The 15523-nt window shown below is 43.3% G+C and overlaps 1 protein-coding gene across 1 annotated transcript in view; it reads left to right on the top strand.

The window, feature by feature from the left end:
• The first annotated feature begins 6259 nt into the window (after positions 1–6259).
• The window catches only part of LOC102839109 (centromere protein M-like), a 16990-nt gene continuing 7726 nt past the window's right edge, over positions 6260–15523 (top strand). Inside the window, exons 1-2 of the mRNA XM_006867381.1 lie at positions 6260–6300; positions 11802–11862. Coding sequence (XP_006867443.1) covers positions 6260–6300; positions 11802–11862 — 102 coding nt within the window. The remainder of the gene's footprint in view (positions 6301–11801; positions 11863–15523) is intronic.

Genomic DNA, 15523 nt, shown 5'->3' with positions numbered 1-15523 from the left:
TTGAACTCAGACCCTCTAACTTCCATCGTGCTCCTTGTATGACCACCAGCAACCCTAGAAGAGGGTTTAGATGATTGGAGTTGATCTCTTCTGACTCTACAGCAAAACAATGAGTAAAAGAGATGCTGTTATGAAGAGCACAGAGCTACTTGAGCAGACAGTAGAGTCCCAGCTCACCAATGTTTGGCTCCATTGCTCTTCCTAACAGATTCCTTGACCTGGAGGTAAAATTAGGGGCTTGGAAAAGATCTGGCTGTTAGGAATGAAGGAATGAAGTCCAGCTTCAAATCTCAGAATCGTGGGGCCCTAGGGTATTGGCTGGAGTCCTGTTGTGGCACTGTAGAATAAGCTCTATATTGCTAACTGCAAAGTCAGTAGCTCAAACCCACCAGTCATTCCTCAGAAGCCCAACAGACACACTTCATACAGAGTTGCTATGAGTCAGAACTGACTAGACAGCACTCAACAACAACAACAACAGGGTGTTGGCTAGGATTGCTTAGCACAGAGGGCTCATTAGGAATGGAATCAGCCATGGCGTTCTGGACAGAGATCTTTGCTACTACCTTTAGGAATGCATAGTACAAATGTCCCCATATTGCTGATAGCGAACCAGAGGTTCAGAATGGGCAAGGATCAAGATGTTGTTGGCAGGAATGTAGTCTATTTTGTATACCTCATAACACATCTCAAGAAGAGAGAATTTCCAAATAGTCAGGTGAGGGTTGTTGATTGCTAGTGACTGAAACTCATTCCCAGGTAGTTTGAGCAGAAAGGCTTCCACAACTGAAAAGTTGAACTGATCCAGCACTCAATTATTGTTGTCAGAGTTTTCTAAGGTCTTTCATACCTTACTAATTGGTTTTGTTGTCTTCTGTGATTGCCTCAGTCTTAGAGAGATTCTTCCTATGGGGCAGATTGCCCTGAGCAGGCCCATGCTTAATTCTTGCAGATTAGCCATCCAATGGAAAGAAGCATCATTTTCCCAAGGGTTCAGACATAAGTTTCTGGACTGAGACTCATTAGTTGGATCATATATTCATCCTAGAGATAATCTCTCTGATTGGTCAGGACTAAAACAAATGATCCCCTCTGGAGTGTTGTGTCATGACTAAACTTAATAAATTGGGATCTGGGGAAGTTTGATTCTCTAAAGGAAAATCCGGATTCTGTCCCTGGAAGAAGTGAGCATGAATATTGGGCTATATGGAACCGTAGGAGCTCACTGTTGCAGATGTTCCATCAGATGCAACTGAGGAACTTTCAGGATCATCACAAGCCTGTGGTCATCAAAGCTAATTTAACACTAGGTTCTTAGAGCTGTAGGGTGTCCTAAGCAGGGCTTTTCAGAAGTAGAATCTGTGATAAGGTTCCCTCAGTCAGGGTAAGGAAAAGGCAAATGGGAAAGAAGAAATGTTGGTAGAGGTGGTTGGCGCCCACCCTGGCTTTCCTTTACTGGCTGATGTAATGATCCCTCAGCTGCTGTGTGTTAGCTTATTAGAAGCTAACATTAGGACTCACAGTTCTTTGAAGAATTGCCCTGGTTTGAAATATTACACACTCCCTGGGGCCACAGCCAAAGACTGATGGTATGGAGACAGTAAAGTTTAGCTCCCTTGACTCTAGGAGAGACAATGCAGTGATGCTATTCACCTTCTTGGTGCATCCTGGATGATCAGGCTGAGGAGATGCTTGAGTTGTTGTTGTTAGGTGCCATCGAATAAGTACTGACTCATAGTGACCCTATGCCCAACAGAATGAAACATGGCCTGGTCCTGCACCAACCTCACAGTCGTGGCTATGCTTGAGCCCATCACTGCTGCCACTCTGCTAATCCATCTCCTTGGGGATCTTCCTCTTTTTCTCCGATCCACCACTTTACCAAACATGATATCCTTCTCCTGTGACTGGTCCCGCCTTATAATGTGTTTGAAGTGTGAGAGACAAAGTTTGACCATCCTGCTTCCAAGGAGAACTCTGATTATACTTCTTCCAACACATCTTTTGGCAGTCCATGGTACTTTTAATATTCTCCAACACCATAACCCAAATGAATCAATTCTTCTATGGTTTTCCTTATTCACTGTCCAACTTTCACATACATAAGAGGTTACTGAAAATATCCTGGCTTGAGCTAAACACTCATTTCCCCCTGACTTCCTCTGTCCCTTTTTGCTTTTTCTACCTCTATACCATTTTCTTTTGAGATCAGTCCCTCTCACGGTCTACTATTAAGCGAACCAGACCTAATACAGAAGTCAAACAGGGCTTCACGTTTAGGTGAAGCTCTAGTCTTCTAGGTTAGGTGAAATCTGATCCTGTGGCACGCTGTGGAGTACAAATGACAACACTGAGTGTGATCCATTTGGAGGCAAAGGAGCAGTTGTGTATTCTCACACTAGCCATTGTCCACAGACCACTGGGGTAGGTTCAAATGGGAGAAAAGGGGCCCATAATCCCTAGGAATGTCTGGCTCTTTTGATGCGTAAGCTGGTTCCAAGAGTCCAAGTGAAAGTGTCCAAAGACAATTAGAGTTAAGAGCTTTTTATAGCAAAGTCCACAGTAAAAATGAATTCAAGGGAATTGAGTGGTTCACCAACAGTGTCTAATTCATTGGGGGGAAACCAGGCAGCAAAGAACTTTGAGAATCAAGAATTTCTAAATTAGTACCAACTTAACTATCGGCAGCCATAAGGGTACTCTAATTAGCTGACGAGAGGTTGCTGTTTATCAATTTGTTGCTACTTATGTAGGAAGAAGTAGAGAGTAGAGTACTTATAAATCCATGTAATGAAATATTTTTCCTTTACTGAGGTTGTGTTTATATAGATGCACATTAGTTTAAACTTTTTGACCTCATTTGCTTCTAAAATTACAGCACCATAATTTCCTTTTCCCAAATGCATTCACTCTTAATTAATCTTAACCACTCTGGAGCTTTTCTGACTTCTATTATCACTATTTAAAGTTGAGGAGACTTTTAATGGATCTAAATCACATATTCAAATTAGATTCTTTTCCTAAAGTTATAATGATTCAAGATTTTATTTGATTTGGGCCCAAAATATTACCTAAAAGTTAATTTGATCATTTTACAATTTAAATCATCTGTGTGGAATAAAAATCATTAACCTTATTTACATGCGTGTAAAATGTTGACACTCTCACCGATTAACGCTTAAGAAATGCTGCAGTATTTTATACCATAAGGATTTGAGTGTGCAGTGGCTCTGTCATCTATCTCTCTGAACTCATTTTGCTTCAGAAACCTGAGGTAGGTGTTGGTTTCCAACTTTTGCTAAAACTTTGGTAATGTAGCTGTCTACATAGCTCTGGTAGCGTAGTGGTTACAAATTGGGTTGCTAACCTCAAGGTCGGCAGTTCGAAATTACCAGCTGTTCCATGGGATAAAGATTAGGCTTTCTGCTCCTGTAAAGATTTGCAGCTTCGTAAACCCTGTGCAGGGTCACTATGAGTTGGAACTGACTCCATGGTACTTAACAAACAATAATGACACCTAGACTGTATTGTGTGTGGAAACCTTGTGTACGCCAGGGACTGACCGAGAGAGCAAGTGGTCCACTGAGCCTAAGCTTTAGAGTAATCTTCCTAGGATAGTGGGGAGAGCTGACCCTCACAAGACCTGGTCCAGGGGTGCTTGAGGCCACAGGTTGGAAAGTGTCAAACTTTGGGCTTAGACTCCTTTCTTTCAATGGTGCTCTGGATTAATGTGCTGGTTTGAACTGCAAGGTCCGTGGTTCAAGATCACCAGCCACTCCTTGGAAATCCTATACAGAGTTGCTATGAGTAGGTACTGACTTGATGGCATGTAACAACAACAACAACAACAACAACTCTAGAAAAGCCTAAACATTGTGTTATGGGTAGAAACTTGCTAGGCACAGCAGTGGGGAGGATTTCTTAACCCTCAAGGACTAAATGGGACAGTTCATGGAATCCAAGCTGCCCTTGAGGCTTAATGCAACGGTTCTAACTCAGCCTGTGGTTTGAGTTGATGCTTTGCCGCTTGCTACCTGGAAAATAGTGGTGGTGGTGGTGGTGGTGTGCCGTGGAGTTGGTTCTGACTCATAGTGACCCTGCATAGGATTTCTGAGGCTGTAAATCTTTATGGGAGCAGAAAGCCACATTTTTCTCCCACGGAACAGCTGATAGTTTTGAACTGCTGACCATGAGGTTAGTAGCCCAACTTGTAACCACCACGCTACCAGAGCTTCTCTAGTTCAAGTCACCTGCCATCTAGACTATTGACTGCCTCCTGATTGGTCCCCTGCACCTGTGCTGCCTCCAACAGCACTGTTTCCTTCACTATATAGCCAGGATGGTTACTTTGATTGTGTCAATACTTAATAAGATTTCCATGGTTTCCCAATGCTACCTGTATAGACAAAATTCCTCCCCAGAACCAACAAAGTATGTCTTTGATTTCCTATTTTTAATACACTGGGCATCAAATCATGGTAAACGGTGAATTGTATCAATGTACATTGCAGCAAGGAGCCCTGGTGGCACAGTGGTTAAGAGTTTGAGTGCTAAGTTAAAAGTTGGTTTTAACCCACTAACTGTGGGAGAAAGATGCAGCAGTCGGCTTCTGCAAAGATTCCAGCCTTTGAAGCTCTATGGGGCAATTCTATCCTGTCCTCTGAGGTTACTATGAGTCAGAATAGAATTGATGGCAGAGGTTTTTGGTTTTTTTTTTTTTTTGTGTGTGTTATTTTGTTTTCGTTTTTGGCTCATTACAATATTGCTTACAATATCCAAAAGGTGAAAAATACCCAAGTATTCATCAATATATGAATGAATAAATAAAATGTGATACATTCATATAATATAATTTGTATAATTGCTCAACCATGAAGAGAGATAGTGGCAGGAAGTCCTCACCAGAGATGCAGCTATGTAGATGATCTCCATCAACCAGCAACTAGAGAGGTTTGGAGATCAGTTCTATCTGAGCCCAGTAAAAGACTAGGCCTTCCAATGAAATTCGGATATGTTGTTGTTGTTAAGTGCTTGTGAGCCCATTTCAGGAGCCATGGGAGAGAGGCAGTGAGTTCTTGAAGACATCTGCCAAGTCTTGTGGTCCAACTCCCATCTACCAAATGTTAAGAGCTATCATTACCTTATCCCTCCAGGGAGCTCATGGGTATATTTTGGGGAACGTTCTCCAGGAAAAATGAAATCTGGAGACTGTATCCATTCCAGAGACTTCACAGTACTGGGTTGGGCATACTTGCCCTGAAGGAGAAAACAGAAGCTCAAATGGAGAATTGTGGTCCGTGTCCAGACTCTTGTAGGGAACATACAACCCAGTCTTGGTCTTGGCTCAATGACCTTGACTAGGCACCTCCTTTCTCCATTCTTGGATTTTCCTTTCCTTAACAAGTTCAGATTAGCTTAGAGGTTCTCAGAGTCCCTTAGCCAAATAGATGTCTTCTGACCCTGGCCATTTCCACAGTTGTTTAGCCAATCTACTTCTAGATTGTATGGGCTTTTCTTTTGCAGTATTGAGGCAAGATGGCTTGATTTTTGCTAACATGTAAATTCTTTTCTCTTAGGTGGGTGCACCCAAAGCACTGGTGTTTACTGCCCATAGCTGGAAGAGGGTGAGAAGTCTCATCCACTGCATTTCCATATGGTGCCTAGCATATGCAAATTCACACTGGCTCATTGGGAATAATATTCAATAGCAACCCTTTCAGATCTCCTTTTGCTCTTAACTCCCTGAGAAAGGTTTGAGGTGCCCCCTCCTTCAAAGTTTAGTTTTCTTCTGTGTGCCTGAGCAGAAATCATGACCCTGAGATTTCAGTGGTATTTCCAGGTCTTCATTAGTCCTGAAACATACCTGCCTTGTGACTCAATGCAACAGTAGTCTGAATCTCTCTAAGCATTACAGTCCAAGAGGTAGAGTGGGGATGCTAACCAATCATAATTCTGAATTTACAGGCTCTAGGTAGGACCTTAGCCCTATGAAAATTCTCCTCTCTGGATAATTTGGAAAATATCTGTAGTGCGCCTTACAGCGATTTGGGAATAGTCAACCATGCTTGTAGTGAGTTAAATAGTGTCTGACTTTCCCCAAGCTCATATCTACCCAAAGCACCAAACATGGCCTTACTTGGAATTTGTTTTCTTTATCATGAAAATAAGGAAGTTCTGGTGGATTTTCAGCATCTCAGTAGCATCTGGGCTGTCTTTCCATGGCTCACTTAATCTCCACCCTGCCCCATACAGTTGCAAAATGGCTGCAGAGGATTTAAACACCGTGTTCTCACACCAACAGTAAGGGATACAGGATTTCCCAGTTACCTCTCTTTTTTTAATCAAAGAAGAAAATGCTTTCCCAAAGGCCTAATAACTCTTCAAGTCCCATTGGGCAGAACATGATTGCATGCTCTTGTCATTATTGCAAAGGAGACTTGGAAAGAGAATCTTTGAGGTTGATAGCATCTCTTGTGGGACATAGATTATTGAAAAAAAGGGTGGATGATGGCTATTGGGTAGAAAATAGGTTTTGAGATGGTGGTTGACATGCCTACCCTGGGATTTTCTCCCAAGATCAGGCTGGACCTACTGTGGACCTGTTTGTGCTGAGCTCTGATGAGCTGTAAACAGAATTGGGGATAAGATTTCCTTTTGCATTATGAGGAAAATATTGCCCTTGGGCCAATGTGACAGGCTGAACACATTGGCTGAACACAAGGATGTCAATGCCCTAATCCCCAGAAGCTGTCACTATGTTGCCTTGGTGTGGTGGTGGTAATGGTGTGCCGTGGAGTCACATGGCAAAATTTCAGAAGTGGGTAAACTAAGATCTTGAGATGGAGAGATTATTCTGGATTATCCAGGTGGGTCCAATGTAACCCAAAAGGCCCTTATAAGACGGAAGCAGAAGATTCAGTCAGAGAAAAAGTTGTTTACAATTGTATGGCCAGGAGTCTCTAGAAGCCGGAAAAGGCAAGGAACAGAGTCTCCCCAGCAGCCTCCAGAAGATTCACAGCTGTGCCAACACCTTGATTTTAGCCTTGTAAGACCCAAGGAAGAGCTCTGATGGCACAATGATTAAAGCACCTGGTTGCTGATCTTTTGGTTAGCTCAGTCAGGTCTGAATTCCCCAGAGGCTCGTCTGGGGACCTTGTTTGACAAGACTTTCTCATCTGTGAGAGTCTGATTTCTTATCTCCAATCTTCTCAGCAAAAGTTCCCCATCCAGAAGGTTTCTCTTCAAACGGTTTGTGATTTGAACTCAAGGACATCAAGACTCAAGGACACCGTGGTTGGTAAAGATGAGAGTGAGCCCAGATGAGGGAAACCCATAATGAGATGAGTTGGCGCAATCACGAAAGCAATGGACTCAAAGATTCCAGTGATCATGAAGATGCTGCAGGAGCTGGCAAGCTTTTGATCTGTTACACATAAGGACCCAACTCACAACAGAAAGACCCACTTGGGACTTCTGTTCTCTACCAAATCCACTGCTATTGAGGTGATTCTGACTCATAGCAACCCGATAAGATAAGGTAGAACTGTTCCTTAAGCTTTCTGAGATTGTAAATCTTTGTGGGAGCAGATAGATTCATCTTTATCCTGAGGAGCAACTGGTAGGTTTGATTCACAAACCTTTCAGGTAGTAACCCAACACTTGACCCACAGAGCCAAGTCCCCAATCATATGGTAATTTATTACAACAGCTGTAGGGAACTAATTTAGTCCTGGACAGGGGAAATGGAGCCTTCATCATCTTCCAGATGTTTTCTCTCCCTAGAGCCCTCCATGTGTCAGTCAGCCATCCTCCCCATCCTCACCTTGCCCCGGGCTCCCACAGAAACACCAAGAGCCCTGTGAAACCCCCATGTGTTAAATGGCTCCTAGGGTCTATGCTCAGTCAGGTCTGAATCTCCCTAAGGCCTATCTGGGGGACCTTGTTTGATGAGACTTTCTTGTCTATGGGAATCTGAGTCCCTATTTCTAATCTTCTCAGTAAAAATCTCTCATCCATGTGATTCCCCTGTTTCCAGTAGAGAGATACTTGTGACCTGAACCTCCTGAAGCTCAGTCTGTAGTGACTGGCAATGATGAGTAAAGCAGGTTCTAAGAACAGGCCATAACTGTTCTATGAGAAGTGGTACTCTAAAGGAATGAAGCAGCTCTTCAGCAAGGTTGGGGCCTGAACAGACCACACTAGAAGGCGGGGCAGCAGGAGTACTCATTCTCTACTTCCATTCCCAGTGAATCTGGCTGTAATTCAGCCTTGTGATGCTGGATGTGAAAGTAGGGGTGAACTTCACAGCTCTAGAGGTGAAATCTGGCTCTCCAGCTGGTTCTGACATGGGACAGCTGTTCCTTACCTAGGAACAATGCAAAGGTGGTTGCTTCAGGCCTTGTTTGCAGCATTCATTTGGTGTCTGTGCAGCATTGTACCCATTAAAGATAACACCTGTGACAACTAGTTTTCAATTGATGAATGATCTCTCACAGCTGATGATGAAAACAACAATGGCCAATTGTTGTTGTTAAGTGCCATCATAGTGACCCTGTATAGGGTTTCCATTGAGTGGCTGGTGAGCAATTCAAACCGACCTTGCAGTCCAGTGCATTAACCTGCAGCATCATGCTAGGACTCCAATAGAGATTGGTTTTTGGCACCTCCATCAAGCAGCACCCTGGGCCTCTGCTAAACCTGCCAGTACCTTAGACATACCTCTGGTTCTGGAGCCCTGAGTAAGCAGGCTCTCCTGGTTCCAATAGGCTGATGCCAACTCAGGCTATCTCAGGTAAGGAAGGGCCTGTCTCTTGATTGCTCAGCTCTGTGGAATTGTCTGAATCTGGGAAACTGCCTTGTCAGTAACTGTGCCTATCCATTCTTTTTCTCCCCTACTCCCTACCCCCACTTGTCCTCTCTTCTTTGAAGTTGTGTTTTGCTCTCTCTCTGCTGAGTGGATTCCACTGCTCACTGTTAGCCTGCTCCTGGCACAAAGTGATGGCATATAGCCAGTCCTTTCTGTGTCATATCTGCTGTTCTGCAGGTCCCAGTAACAACCAACCCAAGCATCCCTGCCCCCATGAAGGCTGCAGAAGAAGGATGTTAGTGACCACTGATCAGTGTAGTCACTCACTCAGTCACTCATTGCCAGGGAACCACGTACTCAACAGGGCAGTGGACAGGAACACATTGTGTGAGAACAGGTTATGCTCAGGGTTCATGTCCCAAAATAAGTCCAGTGCAAAACTTGTAAGCCACAGCATTGCCAGGAAAGGAAGTGAAATGTCAAGAAAATCGCCATACTCACCGTGGCCAACTCGAGGATTCAAGGCTATCTCACTGTTTATTTGGGGGATTTAAACACAAACACAATGTGATACCTGAATCCAAGGGAGCGTTCATTACCTGTCACAAAGAGAAATGAAGTTCTGGTGTTATGACATGGGTGAAACTTAAAAGCATTGCCATTGCTATTATGAAGTGTTATTTAGTTTGTTCCGAATCATAGCAATACTTATAGAGTTTTGGAGGAGTGGCTGGTGGGTTTGAACCACCAAACTTTGGTTAGCAGTCAAGTGCTTAGCCTACAGCGCCACATCAGGACTCCTTGAAAATATTATGTTGAGTGAAATAAGTGAGATACAAAAGAACAAATATTGTACGATGCCACTGATTTGAAATACCTGGAATAGACAACTGTTCACAGATACTAAAGTCCATTTGTGGTTACTAGGGGAAGGAGGGAGGTGGCGGAATCGGAGTTTCTGCTAAGAGTGATGAAAAAACTTAGGACTGGTTAGTGGTGATGGTTCTACAATGTGATGAAGTTAATTAATGACATTGAAATGTACTTATAAAAATATTAAATCACATATCTATGTTATATATATGTATATATACTCACACACATATTTAGAGTTATTGTTGTTGTTAGGTGCTGCTAAGTTGGTTCCAACTCATAGCACCCTTATGCACAACAGAGTGAAACACTGCCTGGTCCTGTGCCATCCTCATCATCATTGTTAAACTTGAGCCCATTGCTGTTGCCACTGTGCCAATCCAACTCTTGGGGAAAAGAGAGGGTCTTCCTCTTTTTCATTGACCCTCTACTTTACCTAGAATTATGTCTTTCTCCAGGGACCGGTCCCTCCTGATAATATATTCAAAATATGAGAGATGAAGTCTCGCCATCCTGGCTTCTAAGAAGCATTCTGGCTGTACTTCTTTCAACACAGATTTGCTCTTCTGACAGTCCATGGTACTGTTAATATTCTTCTCCAACACCATAGCTCAAATACATCAATTCTTCTACGGTGTTTCTTCTTCAGTCTCCAACATTCAAATGCATATGACTATTGAAAATACCATGGCTTGGGTCAGGCACACACACACACGTGTGTGTGTGATATATATATATATATATATATATATATATATATATATATATATATATATATATAGTGTGAGTGTGTGTTTGTGAAATTTTAAAAATCAAAAGCTACATGAGAAGAGCTATGCTTGTCCTGTAAGAGTCTATCCTATCTTCTTCAGGCAGTGAGCTCTTTTCCCAATGCTTTTTACAACATTCCAACTTTCTGTAAAATAGTTTTTGTTATATGCTTTCTCCCAAGTTGCGAACAAGGCCATTGTTACAGAGAACTCCTGGACACACCACTGGAATCTTATGGAATATGTTGTTGTTTTTAAGTTGTTGTTAAGTCGAGTTGATTTCAACCCACAGTGACCCTGTACAGGGTTTCCGAGGAGCAGCTGGTGAGCTCGAACCTCCAACCTTACAGTTCAAACGGCTTTGCAGTCTGGTACATTAACCCACAGCGCCACACCAGGCACATATGCCTGTGTGATTTCAGGTGCTGGGTCTTAGGGAAGTACAGTGGGCACTGAATTGAAGCTCAGATCTCTCTGAGCATATGAAAGAACTGACTCTAATGGTTGATGGGTGGGAGGTCCTCAGTTGTCAGTCCTCTTTGAGGATGCTCTTGTCTAGAGAAACCAGCACCTCTGCACACCACACATCTTTCCCAAGGTACTCCACATCCAATTACTTATCAACAAAGCTCCAGTTCTCCCCCAGCTAGATCACCTCTACAAGACCATTGCAGAACCAGACTCCCTGGAGGTCCCTGTTGGTTCTGCATCACATCACAATTCTTCCTCTGTCTAATCCTCTTCTTCTCCATTACATATTCCTGCCTGCTAATCTTTCAGGAGCTCTGATAGGATAGTGATTATAATTTGGGCTGCTAATCTCAAGGTCAGCAGTTCAAAACTATCAGCTGTTTTGCGGGAGAAAGATAAGGCTTTCTACTCCCGTGAAGATTTACAGTTTTGGGAACCCTGTATAGGGTCGCTATGAGTTGGCACTGACTCCAAGGCACATCACCACCACCACCAGCAATCTCCTTTACAGAGCCGGCTCCTCAGGGAACACAATCTGTGTTGGAGTGCCCTGAGTTTTAGTTCATTTTAGGGCTATCAAGTTAAATCTGTGCTCGGATCAGTTCTGCATCATTACAAAAGGCCTTGCTTCCAAGGTTTGCCTTTTGTCTGACTCACATGGGGGCCCCTTCTAGGAAGCTCTGAAGCAGGGTGACCAAGCAAGGTGCAACCAGAGGACTGGCTGCACAAGTCCCAGGAACAGGGATCCAGATGTGTGATCTTCAGAAACACAGGTTTATGCTGTGATGTCCAATACCATAAATGCCCAAGGCAAAATGGTGGTCATTGTCAGTCTGCTTCATGTAGAGCCCAGATGAGTGGGGCTTTGCCTTTCCTAACAGGTCAAACCTGGTGCAACTTGCTGAGCTCTCAGATGATTTGTTCAGCTCCTTGGGTGAGAAGGTAAAAATCCCATACTGCAAGCACGAGAGTGACTCCTGAAAACCTAGGGAAGACAGTTGTGTTGTTGTGAAAGTATTGACCTCCCCACTCTGCTTATCATAGAGAACTAAACTTATTCCTTACTGCCTATTTCCATGCAAAGACAAAAGCAAAACAGAACCAAGAAGTTGAGAAAGGCCCAGGAAGAATTCTCTACACTCTACTTGCATGATTTGCAAATTTGAGGTAAGGGCCACCAAGGATCTTCATTATTTTTATGTGGCACCAATAAACCATTTTGTACTTCCTTCAGTCACTTCCCAGGCCCACAGTCATTCATCTTTTATGCACAGAGAGGCAACTTTCCTAAACTTCATTGCTATATTGTAAATACAGACATAAACTGCTCCCAGCTGGCCCTGGTCTTTAAACGAGAGCGTTCAGGTTCCCACCTCTCTCCCCTCTTCCCCAGCTTCCCTTCTTTTATTTTGTATCTTGTAAGGACTATCAGGAGACACTACACTAGAAGTGAATCTTATCTGACAGTGGGTTTCTAAGCATTTTTATCTAAATAATTCCCCCACATAAGAGGTCTGTGCCATTGTGAGACTGGAAAGATATGCACTGATAACTTCGGAGTCCTGCAGCCCTCAGTGAGATTTGATGACTGAAGCCCTCACAGGCTGGGCTCCTGGTGAAAAACAGCACATTCCTGTCTGCTTCTGGCCTTGACAGCACAGCCACTGTTATCCTTCTGATTTGGATCTTTGTCTTTGGAAGAAGGAAGATGGTCATATGATGGATGATTCAAAGAAATCCCCAGATTTTAAGTCTCTTGGACATATTTAGGTCCTGAGTAGCAAAGAGCTCCTTATGTGAGGAAGAGGCTGGCTTTGGGTCTGTAATGGAAAAAGCAAGAGTCTGGTTGGTGTCTCTTGGCATTTTCATTCTCTGGAGAGTAGACAGCCATCCATCATATCACCATGCCAAAGGTGAGCCTGTTGTCAAGGCCTTCAGTCTCCACAGCCAGGGTGGGATTTTTACATTTTCTGATTCTCCCTGTCCCTAGAGAAAACCAACTAATTGAGCCTCCAGAGTCTTTAGCAGGAGTTGAATTTAAATTTTTTCATTTGGGAAAAAGATCTCTGTCAAGAAGCCATCTTTGTCTGCTAAGTCACCCACCACAAGAAAGTCATGATTCTTTCCACCCCTGTTGATGAGATCATCCACTTTGCCTGAAGAGCCTTTGAGATGACACCTGGAGCACCTGAAGCAGATGCCTAACAAGATATTGCTGAATGTTTCCAGGATCCACCCTCATCGCCCATTTTTGTTTCCATAGCTATATCTAGACTTAGACGCCAAATCCTTAAATATTGCTGTGATTGCTATTTTAGATAAGTTAGATTTGACTGTGGGAGCTGTCCTAACTAAACTAAGACAGCTAAGTATAATGGAGCTGATTGACCCACGTGGTGCCAGCAGTCAAGCTTAATCAACAAAGGCAAAATGGATGTGGCTACTGTAATTACAGCATAGTTAAAACAGCAATAAGAATAGTCTGACTCATGTGAACTTATGACTCATAGTGCCACTATACACAGCAGAATGAAACACTGCACAGTCCTGAGCCATCCTCACAATTAAGCTTGAGCCTGTTGCTGCTGCCACTATGCCGGTCCAACTCGTTGGGAGTCTTCCTCTTTTTCTCTGACCTTCTAGATTGCCAAGTATGATGTCCTTCTCCAGGGACTGGTCCCTCTTGATAATATGTCTGAAGATGGAGAGACAAAGTCTTTCCACCCTGGCTTCTTAGAAGCATTCTGTCTATCCTCCTTCCCACACAGATTTATTTGCATTCTACCAGTCCATGGCATTTTTAATATTGTTCACCAACACCATAATGCAAATGCGTAAATTCTCCAATGGTCTTCCTTATTCAATGCCCAACTTTCACATGCAGTGTGGCGATTGAAAATACCATGGCTTGCATCAGGAGAGCCTTAGTCCTCAATTCAAGTCACCTATTTGACCTGTGGTTCTCAGAGAATGCCATTAGTGGATTTCAAAAACGTCAGCTACCGTTCCAGATGTGCTTTCATGTTTGAGTAAATCAATACATCTCTTCGTACCTGGTAGGCAGCTATTGATCTGGCTAGTGACTTTTCCCTCCATACCTGTTTTGAAGGAACACTAGAAGCAGTTTGCCTTCATCTACAGTACCAGCAATATATCTTCACTGTCCTACATCAAAGTTATATCAACTCTCTAGTCCTATGTGAAAGGGAAAAAAACAACCCGGCGCTGCTCATCAACCACACCTCACACCAAATGGCCCATCTAGAGACTTTTATTCAGGGTGAGGAAGGTAACCTCTGCCAGAGAGAGAAGGCAGAAGGCAGAAGGGAAGAGAGGAAGAAGAAGAGAGAGTCCATGGGAAGGGAGGGGATTTATATAGTTTCAACAGGAAGGGCGTGGTCATTGCTGGGGTGATTTAGCTCTGGCCTATCAAAAGCCATGTTGTCCTTTAAACTGCGCGCCTTGTAGCTTAGGGCGGGGAAACAGACAAAATGGAGTTGGAGAGAGGGGAGAGGGAAGAACCGGAAGGTATTGTAACATTGTAACATTATGTCATAATTTAGTTTGCAGGAAAATTATAATCTTTCCCTTCCAAATGATGCCACACTGATTAATTACATTGATTATACTATGCTGATTGGACCTAGTAAGGAAAAAGAACCAATGATGCTAAACTTATTCGTAAGACATTTGTATGCCAAGGGTGGGAATTTAATCCAATAAACTTTTGAGTGCCTTCCACTTCAGTGAAATGTATTGGAGTCCAGGTGTATTTGAGATATTCCTTCTAAAGTGAAGGATAATTGGTTATATTTTGGTCCCCCTCCAGCCCTAACCCCTGCCCCCCCCCCCCCACCAGGACTTAAAAGGTGGCTGGCTGGGTGAAGCTCTTTGGATTTGGGAGACAACACATTCCTTGGTGTGCTACTATGACTTATATATCAAGTGTCTTAAAAAGCTGCCAGCTTTGAATGGGGCTGAGGACAAAAGAAGACTTTAATAAAGGTTCCTGGTGTGGTGCTATAGGATAATCACTGGGCTGTGAACCACTAAGTTGGCAGCTCAAACCCACCAGCTGCTCCTCAGAAACCCCATAGAGGGTTGCTATGAGTTGAAACCTACTCGATGGCATTTAACAACAAGGTTCAGACTGTCATTCATGCCACCCTGGGTCATATGATATGGTTGGTCCAACAGTGCTTGAATTGTCAGTGGCAGATAGTGGTGCTGTTTGCTGTTTTTGGCAGGCCTCTATTGATGAATCACACCAAAGACCCTTAGGGATCTGGAGCAAAGCTTTGCTATCTTCTGTAGATAACTGCTTTTGAGAAACAGCTTTTGGTTTGCTTTTGGGTCTTAGTAGAGCCTCAACCCTTAACCTTGGGTCAACAAGTCACCATGTGGTCTGAGCTGGCATCATAAATGGGATGTTGACCTGTATAGAGTTTGTGAGGAGTGGCTATTGGGTTTAAACCACGAACAATGAACCACTGAACTTGCAGTTAGCAGTCCAGTGCTTATCTTACAGTGCCAGACCAAGATTTTATATCTATATCTATATAGATCTATATCTATATCTATATAGATCTATATCTATATCTAT

Source organism: Chrysochloris asiatica, unplaced genomic scaffold (genome assembly GCF_000296735.1).
Source record: "Chrysochloris asiatica unplaced genomic scaffold, ChrAsi1.0 scaffold00104, whole genome shotgun sequence".
Taxonomy (NCBI): Eukaryota; Metazoa; Chordata; class Mammalia; order Afrosoricida; family Chrysochloridae; genus Chrysochloris; species Chrysochloris asiatica.
Note: the sequence above shows the minus strand (reverse complement) of the source record. Positions and strands in the feature narration are given on the sequence as shown.